The sequence below is a fragment of the Strix uralensis genome, chromosome 14, assembly GCF_047716275.1.
Source record: "Strix uralensis isolate ZFMK-TIS-50842 chromosome 14, bStrUra1, whole genome shotgun sequence".
Lineage (NCBI taxonomy): Eukaryota > Metazoa > Chordata > Aves > Strigiformes > Strigidae > Strix > Strix uralensis.
The window spans coordinates 23,004,652-23,030,849 of record NC_133985.1 but is presented as its reverse complement, the minus strand read 5'-3'; the positions used below and the strand labels follow the sequence as shown (position 1 = coordinate 23,030,849).

Genomic DNA, 26,198 nt, shown 5'->3' with positions numbered 1-26,198 from the left:
GCTCCAGGCTGTAAGTATCATTTGTTCCAGATACCTGTCTGGGATTATAAAAACATCTTCTAGTTATGTTTAACTCATACTTCCTCCTGTCACCGCATGGTGTGCAGTGATGTGGTTCCTTCACGCTCGAGGAAAGGCCTCTTGAGGAGCATGGCTTGGACCAGAAGCCAACTTGGAAAAAAACCCCAACTCCAGGAAGGACAAAAGATCCCCCTCCCCTCCAAAACGAACACGATGGGCAGCACCAGCACACACACGGCGGGACAAAGCGCGGGCAGCGGCCAGGAGAGCCTACGCTGCCTCTTAAACCTTTAATAAAAGGACGAAGTCTCTGTAAAAAATGTAACGGGTTAAGCCATGATCATCCAATGATCACAACAGCAGAAGTTCATTGTTTCAGTCCCTGCCTTCTGCTCTTTAAGCCCAGAATGAAATGTTTCATATATTAAGAGAGAATATGACAAACATTCTTTCATTTCAAGCTGAATATAAAACCTCAGTCTCTATTATTTAAAAGAACCAACCTCCTCCAACATCCAAAGAGGGTCTCCAGGAAATATTTATGATTAATCTTGACTTTGGTGTTTTCTTGTAATTTTCTTCAGTTCGAGTAACAATTTAACACCTTAAAACAAAAATATCACTCTTGGCACACCAGCTTCTCCCCAGTTCATGCACCTGCACAACCGACACCCCGACACCTTCCTCGCCTGCACCAGGTTCACCGCGGGGTATCCGGGTCCTCCTCCGGCCCCGGCACTTGCCGAGAGGCCAGTGACTCTCGCCAGCGGATCCTACGTGTCCCTTCCGCGCGCCCGCGAGTGACGCTGCCAGCCAGTGCTCTCTGGCATTCTCTGATGGTGACAACTCAAATGGGAAAGGATACACCTGTGGATTGGGTCCAACGTCCAGGGGGAAAGTGCCCATGTCATAAATATCACCACTGCAATGGCACCTAGAGGACACTAAAGAAGGTTAAATTGTTGGCCTGAACTGCTCTGAGGTCCGTCTCTGCTTAAGGCCAAACTCTTGGCTTCTTCACTCCTCGCAGAAGCTGGATTCGACAGAAACTAATGATTTCCCGTTGTAATTATGGGCAACACCTTTATTACGTCAGAGGATTACATGCATATAGAAATGAGATACAGCAGTGCATCGCAACTTTCACAGGAGGGCTGTAAAAAAGGGAAACTATTAACAGAAATCCTCAAAATGTTCTCCTAATAATTGCCACCATTTAAAAACAATCTGTTTGCATTTCTCTGTCATCAAAACTGTCAAGTCTTTCCAAAAAATTAGTAATTACCTGTATTACCTTAACAAATCCGTTAGACATTGGTACTTACCATATATTAAAACTATTTCCAACTTTAAACAGAAGGAGGTGCTACAAAGACCACCAAGTTAGCCCAAATCACAAAAATTAACCCTTGAAGCACCAGTTCTTGCTGCTTCTTTTCCTTTCTAGCAGGTGCAGTTGTCTGGTCATTTGTGATGGTGTCCTACCTCCCCTTAACGCAACAAGCTCTCCAGCACACAGGGCAGGTCATTTTGCTTTATTTTAGCTGTGGACAAGCCTGCTTCTGCCCTCTAATGGAGAGCGCATGTTAGACGCATCTGAAGACGTGGAGGGTGCTCTCCTCTGGGCAGCAGGAACTAGAACATTCCCTTCACTGTTAGTGCTGCAGGAGGGGCCGGTATTTTGGAAGCCAGAGCCCATTGGTTGTAATATCTGTACACAACGGTCTTTGGCTCTGCACAGCGAAGCTACTACAGCGAGCCTCCGAGACGGTACGTGCCTGCACGGCAAATGAATGCATGGGCTTATCCCCCAGGAGGCAGAGGAGCTGCTAGGTGTGCCTCTCGCCTTACCACGGCCTCTCACCGCTCACGCAGACTCCTCCATCCTGGTGATCTCAAAAAGCTCTTCACCAAATGCCCATCACCTGCTTTGCACATGGATTTTCTGTAGGTGAGGAGTGTTGCCTTGGTAAGCAAATCTCCCGGCCTCCAGCCCCTGGCTCCAGCGAGCTTCCTGTCCACTGAACCGTCTGCAGTGCAGGATGAGTACTGAGACAGCTTAGGCACCTCCAGCCACCGGCCTGTCTTCTCAGTGGTCACACCCCTGTGGGCAGCAGCCTCTAACCAGCCGCAAAGGCCCCACGCTGGGGTAGGAGAGCGCAAACGAATGGCACAGCAACTCCCTTCTCACAGAGGATCTCGGAAAAAGTGGGACTTGGAGGGGGCGAGGAGCTGGTGACTGAAACGTGGCTGGGCTTGTCCTCCTGAGAGTGGCCACCGACACCCACCGGCCCTCCCACCGCAGCTCCCACCACCTCTGTGGGCAGCGGGCGTTGGGTGCAAGAGGGCAGTGGGCTCAGGGTGCAAGAGGATGGCTCCTGCCTCCGCTACCAACCCGGTCCTCCTCACTGCACGATGGGAGGAATATCCGACCACATAGGGCTCTGGGACTAGAAATTCCCAATGAGCGTTTTGAGATGAAATCATTTTAAAAGAATGCAGCTCTCACTACGTGCGAAGTCGGCTCTGTCATCGCTTCACCAACTGCGCGGCCTGCTACACTAATTACAGGGCGTAATGCAATCAATATGATTCTCAGAGAAGAGGATTATTTCTGTGTTGCAGTAAAAAAGCCTCACAGCAAGAGCCAGCACTCGGGCCAGTCTCTATCTAAGAAGCCATTAATAATTTGGGCCAGGATTTTGGTGTCTTTGGATCCTTGGTGGCAAAGAAAACACTCTCTGTGCCCACCAAAACAACTGAGAGAACTATTAATTAATGACAGCACGGGGATTCATAAGTATGAAGACCATCCTGTTTCAATCAGGTTGCTCACAGAAGAGACGAACGTGGGCTTACGATGGCTGAGCTACCCCCGCGCAGCCTTGCGGTCCCGCTCTGTGAGTCTTTCCTGTGATTTCCTCAAGAAGAACAAACGGACATTTCAGGACCCGGCACCTACAGACCGCAGGGCTACGATGTGCATGAAGGGTTCATCTCCCTTCCGTAAAATACAGGTATTCATTTCCAAGATACTGCTTGAGTGTCACCTTTCTGAGCTTATGTGACCGCAAGACCCGAGTCCTGTCTCGCTGGAGAAGTCAGTGCACGCGAGCGAACAGACTATTCTGAGGTCTCTGGCATTCTGGAAAATGGTTTTCTTGTAGGATCCAATTTCCTTTCTGTTTCTCATGGAAAGAGCAGAGGTGGTGAGAGGCTTTGGGGAAATGTTGGCTGCTGCCTGCTTTCAGTTCTGTCTGCAGAAAGCAAATGTCATCTGGACTTTTTTTTTTTCCTTCTTCTTACTCTGGAGGACTTTGCGAAGGGCCCTTCCTGTTGGGTGCATAGTGGGAAACAAAACAGAAAAAAATGCTAAGAACCAAAGATACCAAAACCAGGAAAGAAAGAAGTGGCTAAAATTAGAGTCTTCCGAGGCGGGTGTGGATTTTCCCCCACAGAAGCAGCAGAGGGAACTCCACGGGTCCACAGCCCAACACATCCCGAGGCTCTCGCCTTTCCTGCCGCTCCGTCTGTGCCCCTCGAACGCAGCGGCCGTGACCTGCAACCCAGCGGGGAGGTGAAACTGCCCTGGAACGGGCAGGGAGCAGGAGGACGTTGTGTCGCAGCCAGCAGCCCCCCGGCTGCGGGGGCACCTGCGCCTTCAACTTTGGCAGTCCCACTCTTCCAGCCAACAAGTGCACTTAGAAATAAATTTAGAAGCTAAATCCTCCTCCCTGCTTCCCCTGCCTGCTGCACACTGCTTTTCCCATTCTGATGTTTAGTTTGCTGCCTGAACATGCGAAAAAAGCAGCAATTCTTGTTTCCAGGCTCCAGTCTCCTTTCCAGTTGCTGTAGCTAAAAAATCTCTTTTCTATTCCCTTCTCATAACCTGCCTCTTTTTAATTCCTCTTCCTCTGCAGCCTGCCTACCCAGACTGCCTCTGGCACTTTCTTTACACAGCTCAAGTCCTCAAGGCATCTACAGGTCTGAAGAGTTATTCTCAGCAGGGTTTCCAGACGACTTCTGCTGCTTTGTTCTTCTGGCTGAGAGGACACCAGTTCCACTTCAAAAATGTTTGTAACTTGTTTATTTTTGTGGAACTCGGGGCTGCTTCTGACACAGAACATCTAACAACAATGAATGGGCATAGTCTACTGATGAATTAAAGCCCTTTCAAGAAACCACCTCAAGAATAAATAACAATCCATCCTGACATTATCAATACCTTTACTGATGTATTAAAATACATCAAGAACCACCCAGCCCTTTACCTCCTGATTCGCTCCTATAGACAAAGCTGCATGACATAAGGCTCTTCTCAAAGCTAACCAGAAAAAGCAACTGATCAGAGTATCACTTAACGCTGGGGCACTTAAACTCTGCTAAAACAAGGACAAGATTGCAGCTGACCAGCGGACACGGCTCTGTTGCCTAAATGAAATGGGAGGCAGCCTTGGGTTGAGAAGCTGATGAAGTTCATGCACCGCTGCACGTGCCAGCAAAGCTCCGAGCGTGACAGACGGGCTCTAGCAAGAACTCCCCAGGCGCTGGCACGGGGCACCTTAGAGATGGCACCATGCACGACCCTGTACGTGACCATTAGCTCACAGGGCTTCAGATTGGCAGGACTCTTCCTCTGCTTCGTACTTTAAATACAAGAAAAATGATGTTAAACTCTCTTCAGTGTTATTCTCTCAGGATTTAGCTTGCTGCATAATCATTCAGGTGGAAAATAATGACACGCTTAGGGAAATAAGCAGCCAAAACGCATTGCAGTCAACACCACTTGACCAAAAACGTCCAAAAAAGTTCAACTTCTTCATCGGGGACTTTTCCCACACCTCCATTTACTAGTTCCCCTGTCTCCATGAGCAGAGATTACTGAATCTTCTTTTCAATAATATGGACGTGTCCCTCTTTGTAATCTTGAAGATACCCAGCACGCTGGTTTGTCTTGTCACTTTGCTGCTTGGCTTATTTCCCATATGTAGAAATATTTTCCCACCCTAGTAATTTCATAAACCATCTAAAAGCTTTTCCACTTGAATAAGAGAGAGACTGGAAAGAGTTCTGACTTTGGGAAGGAGAGCTGGAGTTTTTGTTGTCCCCCTTAATGGACATTTCCATTTCCAAATCCAGACAGATGATGCTTGATGTTTCAAAGGGATGCGATGACATTGCTGGTTTGGTATAGCCTTCTGGCATGAAGCGGAGAGACTGATGTTAATGCTGGAGAAAGGCTGAGTGAATAAGCAAAGAATCAGAAATGGATGCATGCTCAGCATGAGTAAGCGTTGGAGGCACCGCAGAGAGGGAGCTCGTGGGGCTGGTGCTCACGTCAGTGCAACTGGCGGGTGGGCAACTTCCCCGGCCGGTGAGATCCAGGAAAAAAAATACAGAAAAGCACCTTGTTAACGGTTATACAACTTGTTTAGAACAGAGAATTTGCAGTATCACAACAAGTTACCAAACCATCAGTCACGGCTCTTACAGAAACACTGTACCAGCACTGGAAGTGGGACGGGCAGGACGAAATGGGGCAGGAACAGAGGCAACCATGGGGCCACGCTAGCGGGTCTCTGGGTCCTTCACGGCGCCTCGCCTGGACGCGACACGTTCTACCTCACTCCACCATTTGCTCCGCAGCTGTATTTTCGGCACCCCCCTCCCTGCTTCCTCTCTTCAAAAGGCTCTCAGCAGACTCAAAATCAAGCTGGCGGATTTTATGTTCAACCAAGTGCTTTCAAACTGTGTCAAAGCTCTTAATTATTAATAGAAAAGTTGTAATGTGCCAGTAGGAAGCCAAACGGCAGTTTAGGAGGGAAGCGTTGGTAAATCGGGAGCCAGCATCTTAGTCACATCTTTTCCATTGCGCCACTGCTTCTAATACATGAGGTAATTCTGCAAGTCTGGATGCATTAGTCACCAACAAATTGCATTCACAATTAAGGAGAACTCAACAGTCCTCCAGAAATCTCTCGTTTTGTTCTGGCGTTCAATCCAGTGCTATCTTACATCCCCCAGAAAAGAAAACTATCCCATCTGCCACCCCAGCAACCATATGGGATTCTTGGAAAATGAAGGAAATTAAAGCCCCTGTGGATCACAGCTCCCAGATCAGCTGGGGGGTGTTTGGTAGGATCAAATATTTGAGGTAAACACATCCTGTGCACAGGGTGGCCCTGCTTCGCTGCCGAGCAGGGTTTGCCAACCGTAAGCGGCTCAAACTTGCCATCGGTGGCTGAGGGTGGCCCGGCCACAGGCGCTGCAGGGAAGCTGCCCTTGCTGCCAGTCCCGACCCCCTGCCCGGGGCAGCCACAGGACCTGCATGGCAGCACCAGCCCCGTGTCACCCCGCCTCGGGCTCAGGGCCAGGGAAATCAGTCTTTTATTCTCCAAAAACAAAACTGCTTTTTGCTGGCAGAGCCGTTCAGCTGCAGGGAGCCAACGAGGGGACGACCGGATTGCCTGCAGCCGCGGCAAGGGCAGCCGCAGAGGGAGATGCCGGGAGCTGTTTTGCCCCACATGCTCTCAGACTCCGATGTGAGCCCCAAAGAAGAAGTAACGTTCTGCAAACACCCAAGGAGATTGGTCATTATGGGATAGGCAGCAGCAACCCACCCCACAAGCTGTTACTGTCAGCTCTCCAAAGGAAGAAAAGTTTCTTTTACTTTTTAAGTAATTTCTGGAAATGGTTAGAAAAGCTACTCCACACCGTAAAAAATTCATTCCTGGCTAAGTAATCTTCCTCGCATAATTTGATAGAGGGCCATTTCCAGACTCAAATCCTAACAAAAAACAAAGGCCGTTTATTTAAGCCTTCATCAGCACCACAAGCTAAAACTCTTATTTTTGTATCGTGCAAATATTCTTCACACTGTGTAAAGAACTAACACCTGCCCACATAAGTCATACACATTGGGAAAAACAATGAGGATTATTTTGGCTTGTAAAAGTGATTTGAGAATAATGGGTGAGTAAAGTCACTGCATAATAATTTTATGCATTTACTTGATTTGCCTGATTTCCTTTTGTATATTTGTTCTTTGTGCTGCTTTGTTTCGCGAGGATTCTGCAAACATCAGTTACAGAGAGCGGATCAGAACACTTCACTCCAAAACCCAAAGACAACAATACTGAAATGATCCAATTTGATCATATTTATCAAAAGAAGTCCTGAATTTGTTCTGTTCTTTCTTTTCTCATCTTTTTTTCACTTGAAAAAACCCAAACTTTGTAATAACACTTTTGCCTCATCAGCTCTCATCAGCAAAATCCTCCTCCTCCAGTTGCACATCCCCTCCCAGTGCAGCCCAGCTGGGAGGTGTGAGCACAACAACCCTCCCAGTTTACTGGCCCAACCTCAATTCCTCTGCCTGCAATCAAGCTGAGAATGTAGCTTTTTCTCCCTTCCCATTAATCAAATACAGGGAAGATTAATACATTCAATTCTCTTTTTCCAGTTGGCTATTTTTTCACTTCTATTTCTAACATTTCATGTGCTTTCCCAAGTCTCCCTGTGGGCTGCACCCTGTGCTGTGCCCAGAGTCCCCGAGGTGTTTGGGGAGGACCTGGGAGGTCTCTGACCCCCTCAAGAAGGGGGGTGCTGTGAGACTGCAGCAGGTGGATCCACCAGCGCTTGGAAACCTCTGAGGATGGAGACTGGAGGCAACTGATACGACGTTAGTAACACATGGAAGAGCCTAGCCTTGTAAAAGAACTGAAAACCACTTTTTGTCATGTCAAACATAACTAAAGCCATAGTAAAATACATAATTTTAAGTCCCATCTTGGGCTGCCACACTCAAAAGCTACAGATATACTGGACAGAGGTGATACATTGCACAGAGATGATTAGTTGGTGTCATTATTTGAAGAAGCAGCTGTCAGGGACCAAACCAGCATGGGCTGGAAGAGCCCCAACTGCCCTGTGGCCCTCAGCAAACAGCTCAGGCTCAGCCTCAGCTTTGTCGTACAGAGACCTCTTTGCCTCCAAGCTCACGTGAAGGTGCCTGCACAAACCCTTCCTGACTGGGCACCGCTCCTCTGAACCCCGGCAGAGCCACCAGCGAGGCAGGGCGAAGCTCCTGCTGCTGAAGAGCACACGGAAGGTCCACGCTGCTGAGGCCTCCCCACATCCTCTGTCACCACGATGCCACCCGGCAGCCCACAGACGGACGGGCACCCCACAGAATCACAGATTCATCTCCGTTGGAAAAGACCTTGAAAGATCCTCCAGTCCAACCATGAACCTCACCCTGACCGTTCCCAACTCCACCAGATCCCTCAGCGCTGGGTCAACCCGACTCTTCAACCCCTCCAGGGATGGGGACTCCCCCCCTGCCCTGGGCAGCCCATTCCAACGCCCAACAACCCCTTCTGCAAAGAAATCCTTCCTAAGAGCCAGTCTGACCCTGCCCTGGCGCAGCTTGAGGCCATTCCCTCTTGGCCTGGCGCTGGTTCCTTGGGTCAAGAGACTCATCCCCCCTCTCTGCACCCTCCTTTCAGGCAGTTGCAGAGGGCCATGAGGTCTCCCCTCAGCCTCCTCTTCTCCAGACTAAACCCCCCCAGTTCCCTCAGCCGCTCCCCATCAGACCTGTGCTCTGGCTGCACTGAAAGGGGGGATACATTTTCCCTGCTCCCCAGAGTTCCCCGGCACATTGGGCGTTTGTTTCAAGCAGGCAGCTCTGTTTCCGTGCCTGCGGCTCCTTCCCCTCTCCCCCCACTCCCACCCCTTCATCCCGGCGTGGGCAGAAGCCAGAGGGGATTTTCCTCCCCTCCACAGTGGACACGGCTGCTTGCGGCCGTGTTTTTCCAAGTGCCAGTGCAGCCAACAACAAAAGATGAAACACTGCTCCCTCCTCCCATGATTTCTGTCCCTGCCCCACTCCACACCCGGCCGGCCTTGCCGGTGCTGGCTGCCACCGCGTCCAGGTGCCGGCAGCCGCGGGGCTGAGCCGCGGCAGGGGGGGCGATGCCAGCACGCGGGGGCAGGCGAATAATTGGCGGCGGTTCTTATGCTACCGATAATTTCCCAGCTTAGCACAGCCCTGTCAACAGTGTCTGCAGAGCGGCTTGTGCACAGCCAACATGCAGCTGGACAGAAAGCGGACAAGGGCAAATTAATCGGCGGGCAGGATCCCTTACAGCGGCAGAAAGGACCGGGGAGATTGGGTTACCTCCATTTTAGGTTAAAGTGGTGGCGTTACAGCTCCAGCTAATTTATGAAGTTAATTAGGCACAAGGATCTTCTTTCAGAGGGAGACAGGATGTCTTTGTGAGCCAGCAGCCCTGTTTTCCTCCTGCTCCTTCGGGGCAAGTTGTCAGCCTTTTGCTGGGAAATCGGATCGCGGGCGAGGAGGGGGTGGCCGGCCCCGGGACAGAGGTGGTCCCCATCTGAACCCCGCTCACGCGCCGCTCCGCCGCCCGCCCCAGCTCATTCCCGGCCCTGGCAGTTGTAGCTGCTGGGCGACTGGGGAGGTTTGGTACGTTTTCAGCATTTTCAGTGCCTGTGTGGTACGGCTGGAAACCAGCACTGCCTTCAGAAAACACTCCTACATTCGTCAAAAGACTTTTACAAGGGAGAGTCTAGGCTACATCCTTGATTTTGAATTAAATCTGCCTGCAGAAAGAATGCATTCGGCCGTTTCTTTAAAATATTTTGACTGTGTTGACATTTATAGGTGGCAGAAAGACCTAATTTACTATCATTTCGCTTTCAGCAGTCTCAGTAAAAATTTTGGCTAGGCTCACACTTGAGAGATTTCTGCCCAAAAGAAACTCCGAAGCAGACTGAGCAGAGTTGCTCGAAGCAGAGCCGGGATGTGGGGGGTGAGCGCTGCACCGCAGCCAGCCCGGGTCCTGCCACCCGGCCCAAATCAAAGGGGAGAAGGGGGATGGCAGGCAGGGAAGGGAACAGCGAGAAAGAAAGGACTGGCCAGCGAGAAGATGAGTCTGAGATCTGCACATCAGCTCCTAACAAAATACAGACTGTTCCGCGGGCTGCCCCAGGGAAGGCTTTGGTGTAGCATCTTTGATTCCCGCATCCATTTCCCCACAATGGCCTTAATGTATTTTCAAATACTGCTTTATTTGAAAGTAAAATTTCCATTAGCCAATATTTGTCCGAGGCAGTTTCTTTGAAGAAAATACAGCTATGCAGCTATCTCCACACTAATTACATGAATTAAGAAAGAAGTGAAAGTGCAATGTCTGTATTTCCTTTCCCGGGCTTTCAAGAAAGCTGGCTTTTAAGCGTATGTGCCGCTGAAGTTTAAGGCACTTTTTTAGATCTTGGAGGGGGATCTAATTTAATTCAACTTGCGAGAAGCACTCTTAGATGTTCCCAGAGCAAATCACACAAACAGAGCAGTGCTGTTCAAAGGCAGAAACTTCTGAAAAGTCTCCTGAGAGGCAGCGCTGGGAAAAACTGCGGTCGGCGGGAGTCGGGCTGGAGGAGCTGCGGGCCGGCCTGGAACACGGCGACTGCAGCGTCCGTCCGTCCGTCCGTCTGCAGCCACCCACACACCCCGCGCGGGCGAGAGTGCCCGGAGGAGCACAACCCCCAGGAACGGCAAAGCAGCAGATTCAGAGCAAGCACATAACTCACTCCTGCTGCGAAAGGGAAGAGGCGCCTGATCCCATTAGTGAAAGGGCTCTTAGCCTGACAAATTACCTTTGTTTTAATGGATGAGCCTGTAGAAAATATTTTGATGTATGACTACTAGTTCACATGGGGTTAGCCACAGAACTGGAGACTTATTTTATGAGAATATTTGGTTTAATTTTCAAGTTCAATTTGTGGAAAGTTTCTAGACCAAGAGCCAACTAAAAAGTGAAAGAGCTAAAGCTTTCAGAAGTTGTTGTTCCAAACTCTGGGGGATATGAAAAGCCCACACAGCATCAAAAAACAGATAAACCATCTGTCTTTGACCTTTTCCTTCTGCGAGCCCAAAGCAACGAGCCCGCCGAGCTGAGGTGCTGGGGGAGGCTGGCATCCCTTCAGCACTGGACTTTTCCTCTTGGCCTGAAATATCTCACCTCAAATGGAAGTTTGTCATTTCCCTCTGCCCTCCCCCAAAGAAGATCACTGCTCTGGTGGCCTACAAGCATCGCTCTTTTTCACATATCTTAAAATACCTCAGAGATGCTTCGAAAATAAATCCAGGATTATTTAAAAGCAACATAGGAGAGAATTATGAAATATATACATGTATATATATGCAAGTTTTAAAATGTATTGCCATCAGCAACTAAGCCTCAAGTATATGTATCTGCAGAGTCTGAGTATGCTGCTTGTGTTTTTCAAAGAAACAGGTTTAAGGATGTTTGCCAGACCCTCGAATCACTGAAGTTTACGGAGCTTTCTAACTGCAGGCACAATCTAGGACTCCCAAGTTAAAACTGCTTTAAAAAAACCAAGCAGACAGACACCCTTACAACAGTCTGCACCAAAAAAAATAAGTAAATCATAAGATACTTTGAATATTACGTCATGTGGAATAAGCCAAGCAACAGGCTGAGAATTTTAGGATCTTTTCTCAAATAAGAAAAGTAGCAGATAGGCGGTTTCTGTTTTAAGCTGGAAATAATCTCTACTCCTCTTGAACACAAAGCCAAGCCCATGTCCAAAATACAAAATGCAATGCACCCCTGGAGACGTCTGCCTAAACCCCCCTGCCCGGCCCGGCGCAGAGAAACGCCCCTGGGCCCTCCGGCAGGTGACCGGAGCAGGAACGTCGCTTTGCCAGCTGCAGTATCTGCCTTTTCGGTGTAGAAATTCGGCATTTTCCCGTTCCCCAGGCCCCAGCCCACCCCACAGTGCCGCCAAGTGCCCTTCAAGCCATGCTCATGGTGAGCCTCTGCAGCAAACTCATTTCTCTTCCTGGCACAGAACCTCACACCTCATTTTTGCTGTGCTGTCCCCAATCTTGCTGTTGTCACCTTTTAATATTTCCTGTGACTCCAAACAGAAGAGGAAACAATTACATTTGGGGTAACTTCACCCTGATCTGCATCAAATGGCACAGGCTGACTTTCTGCTGCTGAGAGCAGCTTCACAGCCGAGAATCCTCTGTCCCTCCAGACAAAATTATGTGCAGATCGGTTATTAGGGGCGTCCCCAGGGCTCTTCCCCATTTCCACGAGCAACGCGGCAGCACGTCGCAGCTCTGATAGGAGACAGAAAAGGTGCAAACCCTGACCAGCTGCACGAGGAGGTACCGAGGGAAGGAAAGACAAAATAATTGTGTGTCGTGACACTGCTTGGAAAGCAATGCTTTGAGCAGCAATTTCCCGGGGTGACCCGGGGTTAGGGACCACCCAGGGCACCTCTCACACCAGCTCTGGCCATCCCACCCCCCTGGGACCACAGATGCCAAGTGTAAAACCCCCAGTCCCAGCATATGACCGCAGCTGGGAACAGGTCTGCTCGTCTTAAAAAGAAATTTAGATAAGGCTTTTCCGGAGGAGCTATGATTACAAGATTTTACCTAATCCCTAAAAAATGCCATTTTTTGTTTGGCAGTCAGAAGATCCGCCCCTCGTGGCTGGCCTTTGCAATTAAAACCCAGACTAGGCCAAAGCCCAGCGTTTCAGGGTCTGGGCCGAGCTTTGTGTGGCTGCACAGAGCGGGGCTGGCGGGAGAGGCGGCTCTCCAGCCCCAGCAGTTTCCAGCTGTGTGTCACCAAACGGTGCCCAGCACATGCCAGGCGCTCAGGGCTTCACTCCCCCCCGGCACAGGCAGCAGAGGAGGGTCCTGGTGGGGGGGCCCCGACCCCAAGCTCATGGCCCCGACAACGCCTCTCCCAGCTCTTGGCTTTCGCCGGAGCCGCGGTGGCTCCCGGCCAGCCGGCCACAATGCGGTGGAAGGAAGAAGAAACAGCTTTGTTTTGCCCGAAGCCTCGCAATTAATCAAGTTCCGATTTCCTCGCGGTCTGGCTTTACCTACCCAAAACACACCAGGCAGTTTCTATCACCATGTAAGAGTCCAGGCACCCTGCACCCACCACAAGGGTTTTTTTACAATTTCGTATGAACAGAGAGAACCAGAAAATGAGGCTCAAGTAAGAAATGTCTTTACTACGGCAAGCACCGCTCGGCTGGCGTTAAGAGTTCAATGCAACCCCCCAAGCAGGTTGGCAGCCCCATCCCCGCCAGCTGCTGTCCCCAGGACACCCTCCTGGGCACCAGCTCTCCCACCCAGGAGGAAGAGGACCCCTCTGAGCACAAATTACCCCATTTTTATAGCAACACACGTCAATTAAAAAACCCCACTGCATTTTCCCGGTCTTTTTCCAAATTAAAAGCGGGGCAGAATATTGGGGTGGGGGTAGAGCAGGTGAGAATCCAGGTTCCTCAGGGACAGGAGTACTTGATTTATGAGAAAATTTCTTAAACAGAAGTCCCAGAGATGCCATTTCAGAGAGACATTCTCAAAGTGGCTGATGGGAAGGCAGGATGAGGGTGGGACCCGCTCCTGCGCCTTCTGCACCTCTAATTGCCATTATTCTTCAGGAATATAAACAACACGAGCAAAAGAAAAGAAAGAGAGCCATGAAAGCCTCTGCAAAACAAGGGCAAGTGACAAAAGGGAGAGGAACTGAAGAGGTTGTGCAGGTTAAGGGCTCATTTCTGACACAGCACAACCCCTCTGGATGGCAGACGGATGGGCAGGTGCTGCCTGCTCTCTCCTGCCTGATGGTCTCTGTATGGTTTTACGTTAACCTATAGATAATTTTTTTTCCTTTCAGAAGCACTGCCGGGTTCCTATCTCCTGAACCTCATTCATCCTTCTGAAACAGGCAACATACTTATAGGGAAAATACAGCTCGAAACCATGAAGTGCATCGGTTCTGCACCTCACCTACATCATTTAATAACAGGGGAGGGATTATTTCAGAAATACTCTGACCTGTAAGCCTGACCTCTGAGAAACGCTGGTGCGCAGAGGGAAACAGAAGCTCAAAAGTTCCCTGGCAGGTCCATGCTTGGAGGCTCTTCCACACCCTGGCACTGCCATGCTCCCCACACCCTGCCAAGGGGAACTAGCTGCTGCCCAAACCCAGAGCTGCTCTCAAACCAGTTACCTGTGACCAGTTACACTCCAGGGAGGGCTTTAATGGGCAGAAGAGGAATAAAAAACTCAAAGGGGCTCAGCTGCACATGGACCTTCCTTCCCTCCAGGGGTGAGCACCACCCGCTCCTCCGGCACACGGCGCTCCCGGGCTCCGCAGCCGGCGCTGGCCCCGGGGATGCGGAAGGTGGAGAGGACACGGCTCGACTCTGACGGGAGATCCCACCTTCAACACGCAGCAGTACCAGCAAGAAAAGCCAGCTGGGCTTTAAACTGTGCAAATCAGAAAGGGGGAAATGAAATCCTGCACTGCTGTTCACAGAGTGGCGGTTCTGGATCGGGCCGAAGCTCAGACCCCAGCACTAATGGGGCTGTGCAGCTACTGCCAGCATCATTTGTGCAGTCCCAGCAGAAAACAGGAGTGGGCAGCGAAAGAGGGAGAAAAAGAGGGAAGAAGCATTCGACAGGGATGTTACCGAGGTCATACACATAACCTGCCAGCTCCCAAAGCCCTCGTGAGGCCTGGGCCACGCCGAACAGGGCAGTAACAGCCTGAGAGGAACCAAAGCTGCCGGCTGGGGCCGTGGCTCCTGCCCGTGCTGCCGCTGTGGCCTGAGGTGCAAACCGGAGCCCCGAGCCTGCCGGCACCGTACCCGCTTCTTCATTGCATGGGATGACCTCACGGTGCTGCTTCGGGCACCCAGCAGAAGCATTCTGCTGACAAGGATGGTAAATCTTATTGCCAAGTCAGCAAGATGTTATCTGGTGAGTGCAACAGTTCGTTATCTACCAACTTCATTTGCATTTTAAAGGTGTGAAAACTGCAGCAGTGACTAACGAGCATCTCCCTCGCAAGACCGGCTGGTTCCACTTCACCCGACAGCTCATCTAACACCATGTTGGAATTAGTAACTTCAGCTGCAACCGGACATTTTCCTAGCTTGAAACCGAACACTTCTGAGCAGCTGCCATCCCCGCTCTCACTGCTGAATCCGGTGTGATAAAGACGGGATTTACTTAGAGGATGCAAATCCCAGGGCAGGACAGAGGGCACAGGCCAGGCTGCTGCTGCTGCTGCTGCCGCTGCCCCGCAGACAAACCGCCTTGGCCTCTCCAACTCTATTTACCCAACGAGACATTCAATAGAATATATCACAAACACCCATAAAAAAACCCAAATGAAAGTACAAAGCATCTGAGCATTTCCAGAACTTGGACAAGACAGAAATGACAGTATTTTGTGACAGACCCAGAGATGATCACTGACAGTAACCACGGGTTAATTCTGCGGCCACGAGAAAGCTCAGCTTTGCCAGGACTGCACACGTTTACTGACGTTTTAAAGCACTGTATTTTACAGGAAAATAGATCCAGTCTTGAGCAGAGGTTTCTTCCACTGTACGAGTTAAGCTGGCCTAGAGTCGGGGTGCCAGGACGACTGCCGTATCACCCCCGGGAGCACACATAACCCCTTTGCCGTGCTTTCACCGAGCTCTGCTCGGAGAATGAAATGCCACTGCCTCACAGCTTCTCTGTGCCCAATAAAATAAAAGCTGAATATGGCTGTAAAGAGTTCTTGGGCTTTCACAGCCTGCAAGTAACTCCCCAGACATGCTCTCTATAACAGCCTTCAGGGGGGTCTTTCTATAAATAAAAGAAGTTTATTCTAGCTGCCAACTTCACACGGCATCCAGAAACCAAGTAACTCTCCCCTGAACTCCCAACCAGCACCAGCTTCTGCTGCCCTTTGCACCCGGATAATCTTCCTGCTGACAGTGTAGGGACATGGCTCCTGAAATAAGGATTTGTTCTTACAGGAATGTGGCTAATGAAGCAGGGTACTGTAAAGTTCACATCACTCCTACTACTGACAACTCCACAAAAGCTTTAAAAAAAAAAAGTCAAGCAAAACTAAACAATTTATTTTTGCTGCAGAGATCTGCATTCTGCACAGGCATGGGGAGCAGAGCTGCTGAATAAGGCTGTGTCATGTTTATGTAGTTATTTCTCAGAGTGGAAAAAGTGACTTAAATTCTGCAAGGAACCAGCAGCATTTAAAGGTCTAGTTACTTCTCCTCGTGTGCTTTTGCTTACGTGCATCACAGCTGATCACTGCCGAAGCCATTTACATTTTTAAGAGGTTATTTATTCAAAAAAATACTATCCTGTCCTGTTTGATACATTGATGATGCTACACTGGTTTCTCTGCTGCTAGACATGGATTTGGGATGGCGAGGGACTTCAGAGCAGGGCACTGGGATGGGGCAATGGGGAGAAGGTGCCATTCTTCAAACGGCACATCGTGGCCACTGCTCGGCCCAGGCCCAGTAAGAAGTCACTGAGGGAGGCTGTTTTGCAAATATATAATACTTGAAATGTCTCTCATTTTCAGGCAGGGAAGGAGAAATGTTGCTCAAGTTTTAAGCGGGATGCCTAACGAAGATTTATTCTAGTCCTGTAAATCAAGAGCACATGGGAATAACCTCTCTTCCTTAGATTAACTGGGTTATTTTTTTCATGACCACTAGACCTTAGATCTGCTCCTCATTTCTTTCCATACGCATGGAGGGCAAGAAATAGCCATACTTGGTCAATGAGAAAATAAAGTAAAATGCAAATAGACATGTGATGACTAAATCCAAGTTTCCCAAAGCTATTATTTCCCTGAGGGCAGAGTCCCTGGGGTGCAGGAGGTGCAGCAAACAGGACATGTCGGGGCTGGGTGCTGGAGTGGGGGCTCAGCCTGTCCCGCAGTCCCCAGCGCCTCGGCTCTGGGCACAGCCTCCCCTGGCCAGGTCCTGCTTCCCCATCACCTGGGAAAAGCCCCGACTTTGAAGGTCTCCGCTGCTCCACTGCGATTGCCAATGGGCTCGGAAGGGTGCGGAGAGCGGGAGACACCGTCGAGCACAGGCAGTGGTGTTAGGCTGGTTGTATCTACACAATAAATCGGGCAAAAATGGCCGATAATATTTCATTTTGAGGGAGCAACAGATGATATTTCCTTCATCAAGTGATTTTTTTTCCTGCATTCATTGTTTTGGACTTGGTTTGCACCCATAAAGCTAATCCCAAGGGCAACCGGCAAAGGCATTGACTTTGTAAAGGGAGCTGCCCTGTAATGACCACACCAGCACAAAACCAAGCAGACACTGACTGCCACGTGATCTTGTCCTATGTTAAAGGGACGTCAAGATTGCCAAGCCATGTACCCCAAAGCTGGGGAAGGCTGAAACAAGTCAGCACCAGAGCACCAGGGAAGCTTTGCCCTTTGGCTGCCCGACGGCAGGGCACGCACCGGGCCCCTCCGCCCCCCCGGGGGAAAGCAACAAGCATTAAAGGACAGATCACGTATGCACCGGGGCAGGGAAATGAAGGCCGTAGGGGCCATACGGCAGCTTTAGTTCTGGCATTTCCTTGTGCGTGAGGAATCCCAACCTCAGGGGATCCCTTCCAAAGTCGGGGGGCTTCTCGGGGCTTTAGAGAGGCCAAGCAGATGCAGCAGGGTCATGCCAGGTCAGCCCTGGGCAGGGCTGAGCCTGCCGGTGCCCGAGGTCTGGGCTATTGAATAGCTCAGTCCCTGCTATTTTTAGAGACACCCACTCACACAGCTGACGCTCAAGTCCCACCCCACAGAAAAAAAAGGTGCATTTCTGTGCCTGCTCTGCAGAGGTAAAACCTTCTCCTGCAACTCATCCCGCTCCCACACCACTGGTGAGCCCTGGGCTCGCCCCAGCCGCTGCTGGGTTCCGAGCACACGCACGGGCCTTGCGCCTGCAGTGCTTTCTCGGGGCGTTAAACCGAAGTCACTCTGCACGGGAAAAACGGGTGAGCTTCTGCCGAGAGCACGAGCAAACGTAGGGAGCCAGCTCTGCTCACAGGGGGACTTGCAGGAAGGTCTCGTCTCTCTAAGCTCAGCCCAGGGCAGCTTGCGAGGCGTGAAGGCAGGCTGAGCCACAGGCAGAGCGCTGCCCGCTCAACCCGCGAGCAGCCAGCAGTGACACGCCACGTACCGCTGGACCTGCGGCGCCGGAGGCAACCAGGCAGGATGGCACAAATCCCTGCCCACCGCCGGGGGAGGAACGGCCGGGCGAGCAGAAATGGCCAGGTTCTCCTGGGGCACCCTGCCACCAAGGCAGCCCAGGAATGGGAGGTTTTTGCCTCTGAGAACACTGCTAAATAAATCTTCCAACAGAGACAGAGGGTCTTATAACTTCAGAAATCAGCCTCTAAGGGAGCATGAGAAACCTGTAAGAAGCAACTGCTCAACGGCTCAGAACCACCCCTGAAGTCCTGTCAGGCTGCGCTTCACTCCAGCAGCGGTAGCAGAGCTGTCCCCCCATGGCAGCAAAAACTAAAAAGCGCTCAGAGCCACCACGGGGAAACATCACTGCAAAGACGTGGCCAAGGACTTCAAAAAAATAAAAGTGTCCAGTTTTCGTATTCTAGTCCCATTTTCTGGGCAGGAAATAGCAGCCAGCCTGTCTTCCCAACAGCCCCCCGCCACCCCTCTCCCTGGGAGCTGCAGCAGGTCATCCCAGCACTTGCCCGTGGCCAGCTGACAGGGGTGCGTGGCTACCACTGAAACAGGGCACCCGCGGGACCTGGGCAACCGTCCCCAGGGCTAGCTGTGAATCTTGGGTGCTCCGCCACCCACCCCAGCCCTTCCTGTGCACTTCAGATGCTCACTCCCCCTTAAAGAAAAGGCAGGAGTCCCCTGGGTATCGTTCGCACGTTCCTACTCACGAGGCTGGTAATTTTGGGAGACGCAGTGCAAAAATGCAGCTCATCTAGTTACCCTGCTAAACATCACCCGGCCCCACCCCGCCTTCAGAACAGTCCCACACCACAAGATATTAATGGGAGAGGAGAAACTGAAACCCTCGCCACTCCATCTACCTCCTCCAGTTCGGCTGCTGTTTATTTTCCAAACTGTAACACATTAGTTGTTCAGCTTTGCAAACAGCTGTCAAAGCCCCGCAGCAAGTCGCAGGCCGGAGGCCAGCCAGCAGCACCCAGTATTATACCCAACAGCTAATTTCAGACTTATGCTGATTTGAAGCACTAAAAGGTGATTCTAAGGAGGCTGTGGAACGCGGCTACGGCTGCCTGTGTTTGCAGCACCCACCTCCGATTTGGCCTCGGCCAGATTTAAGCACTCGGGGCCCTGCAGGCACCAGAGCTCTTTCAATAATACAGGGGACCCAGGTGAGACTAATAAAGAAATAAACAGAGAAGAAAAATTACAAAGCACAATCAAGGTGTCGGTTATCCGCAGCGATATACCCCACGTCAGAGGCGCCACAGGTATGCACTGCAGAGCCACCATAGCAAGGCGCTTTTTTTAAAGGGTTTTAAAACCAGCAATTGTAAATCTTTGCCTTTCATGATCACACAATCTAGCTTGAAAACTTCCCCCACTTCAGCTGAAGCATGTGTCTATGCTAGAAACACTGCACTTTCTGCTTCTTGTTTTGCCATGTTTTCTCAGGAAGACGTTTTCTGGAAGGGCAGGATAAAGAAACCAGACGCTTATTTAAAAACAAATCCCCCTCCCTGGGGCTTTGGTGGCCCCGGGCAGGCAGCCCCGCTCCCTCTGCGCCCTGCCGCCCGCAGTGACAGCTCCTGGCACAGGACAGCAGTCCTGCTGACTCACTGAGTACAACTCCCGCCCAGAGCGGTTTTTCCATAAAAATAAACCCAGCTCTACTAAATAAATGCATTCCCATAGTAAAATCCCAATTGGTGGCTGGGAAGGAAGAGCCTTTGCCCTGCAGCAAAACAATTTCTCTCCTGGCTGGTGAAGGACCACGCTGGAGGGAAGGCAAGTGGGAGAAGGACCATGACACCCATGGGAGGAGGACAGGGGTAAGGGCAGGAGATGGGGGCACCTCGGCCCCGGCACGCACGGGCCGTCGCTGCTGTAACGCTCGTCACAGTCGGGGGCTTGGGGGAGAAGCAGCACACGCTCACGGGGGGGATTTAGGAACCGGCTCAGCCGCCCATGGAGCAGACCCCCGGGATACATGAAGCATTCAGAAGGGAGCTGAGAAGCTTTTGTAAACAAGAGCTCAAACAAATATCTCTAGTTTCAGAGTGTTCATGGTTTTCAGCATCACACATTGAAAGGCAACCTCTGAACGCATCAGCGCTCACTGCAGCAAAAGGAAAACAAGAAATCCCCCAGACTTGCAGTCCTTAACATCTGTAGTCCCAACACGTCTCCCACTGAGATCAACAGGAATTATTTCCACAAGAACATCAGTTTTCAGCTTAATAAGAAGAACGTCAAAGTCCTTTCCCTGCAGTTTCCCCAAGCGTTTTTGCAGAGGGTGAGTAGCTCCCCCAGCTCCCGTGCAGCTGGGAGCCACTGTGCCCAACATGAACTGTCATGTGTGAGGACACCCCACTCAGGCTCTGCCACGGCTGAAAGGATGGAGGTGGCAGCTCTGAACCCCGCTGCGGCCTGTGGGGAGGAGGCAACAAACGACAGGAAGGTGTGACAGTGTCAGGAACGGCACGGGCCCGGCCGCCGGCTCCACAGTGGACATCACTTGGGGCAACACAACCTCACACCTTCCCCGGGCACAGACCAGAGTTTGGTACCTTGGGACCAGCAGAAAAAAATGTGTTTTCCCCATCAGAGCTGTCACGCTCTGCCTGCTTCAGAGCTGCTGGGGCCAAGGGCAAGAGACGCAGCAAAAGGCACTAAACCTCAGAATAAAGTAGAAGGCCCTAACTAATGAAGGCATTTCCCCTCACGGATATCTCCATCAGCCCGTTTTTTTCAGCGATGCATTTAGCAGAAAATAGGTGTAAGTCAAATTCTGGTCTGGAGTAGTTTTTAATTAATTTACTAACCTTTGCTGTTGTCCTGTTAGGGCAGCAGAGGTCCCTTCCTCGAAGGGAAGGAAACACCGAATCCAGGATTCTTTTATATTTGTCCTCTTACCGCGTTTCTTGTTCAGAAAGAAATCCCTTTTTCTTTCAAGGAGGAAAGCAGGACTTCCTGGCCTCCGCACACCTGGAATTTTACAGCTCCTCAGCTGCAGGGTTTGAGTTTTGGCGAGAGCTGGCTCCCAGCTCAGGCAGCTGATCAACTCGTGGGAGGCTGCCCGAAAGCCAACCCCTCCTGAACGGGTCCTTGAACAGGATGGCCTTGGTCCATGGCCAGAAAATTACAGAAAATGGTGAAGAATGCAAGAAAAAAAACAAAGTCCTGAAGCAGAGCTCAAATGTGGGTCTCACAGCACCGGCAGAGAATTTGGTAGAGCAGTTGTAAGGAGCGCAAAGGGTAAGGCACCCTGAGACCTTCCATGCTGCCAATTACCCTGATTGTGGATCCAGTAATTACAGGGGAGCACCAGAACCCCCTGCACGGCAGTAACAGACACCACAGACCGACTGCAGCGTGCGTAGGCCCAAGGCTTCCCGCAAAGCCCAGATTACTCAGCTGCTTAAAAACCAGAAGCAGCTTTATAGAGATATTATTTGGGTAGTTCTGCAGAGCAGCAATGACAGAGCTGTCCGGATCCTGGCACAGTTCAGACAGGGCTGAGGGACAGACCTGCTGCTGGCAGCCCTCCTCACCCTCCTCATCCTCACCACTGCAAACCAAGACCCCCCCAGAGCGCTTCGCCACTGAGAGCAAAGTGCCACGGACCTGCCAAAACCACGGGCACAGACTTGTGCGGGCACAGAGGGGCTGATGTGACATCTATACGTACTGTTTAAAAAGAATAAAATGAAGTCAGACGCTTCGTTTCTCATCGAAAGATTGGATTAAAGATATTTGATTTAAGTATTTGGGGTTATACAGAAGAAAATACTTGCTTTGTGGTATTGTTCACCCACCTTAAGACTCGCTTTTCAACCTTTAGCTCAGCATTGACTGAGAACTTGTGTATTCCTGTGTGCGTAAACCACATAATCACTGGATTTGAGGAAAAGCACCAAATGCCACAAACGTTGTCAGAGTCACAAGAGCTGCCCTGATAATCACTATTTCACTTCACAAACTTGTAAAGGCCCCTTAACTGGCGGCAAGCAAATGCTTTTGCTGCCAGTCTGCTCACTTAATTCCTCAGTAACAGCAAGACGCCTCCGTTCCCCAAAGCCTCACATAGCTTTAACAGATTTACTCTGCTGAGCTTCTTTATGACTTCCTTTAAAAACGAAATTATTGGGAAGAGGCAACTCTTGGAATCTGAAAAACTGCAACTTTGGCAAACAACTCCTGTAGGGTCACAGCAAGACTCAGGCCCACAAACCTTGCTCAATTGTAAGTCCCATCATTTTTTTCCCCCCTCAAAGGATAAATAAACTAAAAGCATCCTCTGGGGGAATGGTATGTGACCGACTTCCAGAGCTCAACCAACAGTACGGGCATGAGATATCGACGCATCTTTACTCAGTACATAATATACGTCACGCGCAACCTTAATTTAGAGGCGTCCTACCTTTTGGATGCTCTACTCTGCCACCACAACTCTCCCTACAGGTGATTTTCTCGCAGCAGGTAGATCACAGGCAGCAGGCAAGGCAGGGAGCTGAGCCCCACACACCCCGCTCCCGCAGGCAGCACCAGGCAAGGCCAACGAGAGGCCGGGCGGGTCGGGCGCTCATGCAGCTCATGGTTTTAGTGGCAGCAGCGGTGAGGAGAGAGGCAGAGCGGATGGATGGAAGCCAGAGCCTGTCCTCTGTTCGCACGCGCGCCGAGGCAGGCAGCAGTGCCGGCTGCCCGCTGGGTACTTACCTTTCTGCCCCTGCAAACCGCTGCAGTCAGGGGCCTGAGCTGTCCCCTCAGGCTGACAGTGGGCTCTGCGCCACAGCCCCCCCAAACCCCAGCCCCTGCCACCAGCCGAGCCAACAACAACAGGTTTCACCATCTCTACCAGCACCCACCCTGGCACTCATCCATTTCAAGCCCTTTGCAATCCTGCTGATAACCAGGAGAAAGCAGTTAAGCAAAAATGTCACTGTCTGCTCCCCGGGGACTGGGGACTTCTACGGTTGAGTGGGAACTGGAAGTGTTTGGGGCCTGTGGGAGGACAGGAGGGGTGGGAAGGAAGGTCTCCCTTAATTGCGAAGGTCGCCGCGTTACAGCGAGGCCATAGAACGCCATGGAGGGAGCAGCATTCCTGCCGGCCGATCCGCAGGGACAGGCAGGGGCGTGCCGAGGAGTGCTGGGGGGGAACTGGCTTCAGCTTGCAAGGGCTGCGATGGCTCTTGAAGATCTGAGCAGATCTTCACATGTGCGAGAAGGGGAGGTTCTGTGGGAAAATGCTATCGGGCCCAGCAGAGCCGCGGCAGGAAGGAAATTCCCCCAGCAGAGGCGGCCATCGGCGCGAGGGCTCAGCTGTGTCAAGTTCAGGGGACTTCATAAATAACTCAGCCCTCCCCAGGGAGTCATTGCTAAGGTCGCTATTTTTTCCCTTGAACTTTCCAGATGAAGGAAGCAATAGCAGAAGCAATGGCACAGATTTGGCTGGAGATCAACTGTACTGACAGGAGTCATCGAATTTAACTCAGAAGAAAAAAGTCCTTTGTGTTTGCTGGAGTTATCACCAGATGGGTCGAGCAGTTCAAGCAGCAATGAGGAGTTCTGCTTGAAAAATATTCCACATGTGCAAAATAATTAGAGCTGAAACTCACCAGCAGATACAACCCACAGTAACTAATTCCACCACTTAGACCGAGTTAAAAATGCAGGGCACATGCTAGGCACCCATTAAAAATTAAAATGTTAAATTGTATTCTTCAACAAACTGCTGGGATTCAGAGTAAGAAACAGCCGTGATTAAAGATTAAGGACAGAGAGCCTATAAAACACTAATTACCACTGTACTTACAGTGAATTTGGCCTGTTGGGTTTAATTACTTCTAGTTCAAGATCACTTGAGTTCAGGCTGGGCTGGGGAGCGCTGTTGGAGTTGAGGAAGCTGTTTACGTTTGAAGAGATGACGGATTCCAGGCTGGAGTTGATGATGCTGTTCCTGTTCTCCTCTGAAAAAACATCAAAACCCAAGAATCATCAGCCACCACACAGAGCTGCCATCGCACACAAAAGTCACGAGCGTAGTGCTGCAAAGGCATCGAGCGTTCCTGGTAATAACCCCGGCCCTAACACAAATGGGGCAACATCTCACCAGATCTCAGAAGACAGGCAGTCAGCTAACAGAGTTTTATACATTAAACTACAACAAATAGCAGGCACTTTTTTTTTAAAAAAAAAAAAAAAGATGCAGCTCTATTTTAAATTAATACCTTTTTTAGTAAGAAAATATTCATTTTTCTCAAGGCATTAATATCTTATGTTCCTAAAGGCATCCAAAGTACCACACAACCTGAAAAAAATTAAAATGCAAACTCCATACAGGAATGGATTTCTCTGTGACTGAAATCAGCTGCCACGGGACTGAGCATTTGTGTGACAGCAGGGTAACATTTTAGAACAAGAAAAGGACAGATCACCCAATTGACGTTTATCTCAGCAAAAAATGCTTCAGCCTACGACTTGACGTCAACTGCCATCGATCTGTCCTGGCCAGGTCTATAAGGACAAAGGGGACGGGGTCCCCGCTCCATCTCAGCTCAGCTCTTCTGAAATACAGAGCAGCTGTGGGTCAGAAACTTGGCTTTATATCCAATCTGAAACAGTGCCTCATGCCCGCTCCTGCCGCCGTGCTGCCTGTACTGCGCTGGGCAAACGCCGGCGCTGCTCTGCCGACGGTCTGGAGGTTTCCTGGAGTTTCTTGTTTCCCTTGAGCATATTCTGTTAAGAGACTTCCCCTTATTTGTGTAACTTCAGCAGTGAGGAATGAAAATATTATGCATCCCAAACCGACATCAGCAGCATGGGCTCCCTCCTCAGCTCTACGCCAAATTACCTAAAATCACATTAATTCATTTTCATAAGATGCCTTTTCCGTATAATCAGTAATTGTAATTGTGAGAAGCAATTATCATCACTGATGGCACGGAAAGCAGCCCTGTTGCAGAGAATTGTTACTTCTGTGATGGTGTTTTCCTCAAAGATAGGCACCTGCTGGAAAACATAATGAGTCCTACTTCAATGATAAATCTTTAAAAAATTGTTTTTCCAGTGCACACTAATATGATCAAATTACTACCAAAAAGCACATAGTAACGGGGAATCCCTTATTCTCAATCCCTTTAAATTGTACACCTCGGCCTGTATTAGAAGGAGAATGCGTAGTGCCCACCTGCATCCCATACACATTGAAAGGGTAGAACAGTGCCAGAGGAACTCCTGGCGTATAGGAAAAGTTAATCCTGAACACACCGCAGACAGAAACCACCTACATTTCTGTACAATAGCTTGGCAGGAGTATTGTCTTGGGCACAGCAGAGCATGACATTGTGGCAACTCTCTGCCACCACTTCAAAGAGAAAAGCCTACGCTGGCAAAAAGTTTGTGGGTGCCGGGGGGAAGAGCAGAGTCTAACGCTCCTTGTCATGCTCCGTCGCCGGAGCTGCAGCATTTTCCTGGTACCTGGACAAAATTGGTGCCTACAGGGCAGCAAGAAAGGGCTAAAACTTGGTTTAGCTCAGGTTGATCTTATCTTCCAGAGATTAGCGAAAGCCAAGGATATGTTAGTTGTGCTGATACACGTCAACACGTTCCTGCAATTGCACTTCATTAATCTTGCTCTCCAATGAACCACCAAGGGAACAAGCACCGCACACACTTCTGTCCCCAGCTGTGTTCCCCCAACATGCCTAGTTGGAGTTTTTGCCCAGCCACAGTTCCCACTCGCCACTGTCTGACATGCCAAAAGGAAAATACAAACAATCTCATCAGCTTTGAGCCATATGGTGGCTCAAACAAGAAGCCAGGTCTTCCCGAAACCACGAAAAGCTCACAAACAAGAGTGATTTCCCCAGAGTGCCCAATTTAAAGACATTTATTGGCCCATTCTTTCCGCCCAGCCCCAGCAGCAGGAGGTGGGGTTGGTGCTGGAGCTGCAGCTGAGCCGGGGGCTGTGGGTGTCACGGGGGGCAGGCTGATGGAGGAGAGCACACCGGGTCCTGCCGCAGCCCCACGTCCTCTCACGTGAAGCTCTGAGCTCGCGAAAGCCCACCTG

General features: G+C 50.5%; 1 protein-coding gene across 4 annotated transcripts in view; it reads right to left on the bottom strand.

Moving 5' to 3' along the window:
• Positions 1-26,198, bottom strand: part of ARHGAP26 (Rho GTPase activating protein 26) — a 145,959-nt gene that overhangs the window by 8,386 nt on the left and 111,375 nt on the right. For 3 of the 4 annotated variants that reach the window (XM_074883286.1, XM_074883285.1, XM_074883288.1), the window contains exon 20: positions 23,943-24,096. In XM_074883286.1, coding sequence (XP_074739387.1) covers positions 23,943-24,096 — 154 coding nt within the window. Of the gene's footprint in view, positions 1-1,090; positions 3,355-23,942; positions 24,097-26,198 lie in introns of those variants that run through there. The other variant, XM_074883287.1, reaches the window with a different exon arrangement.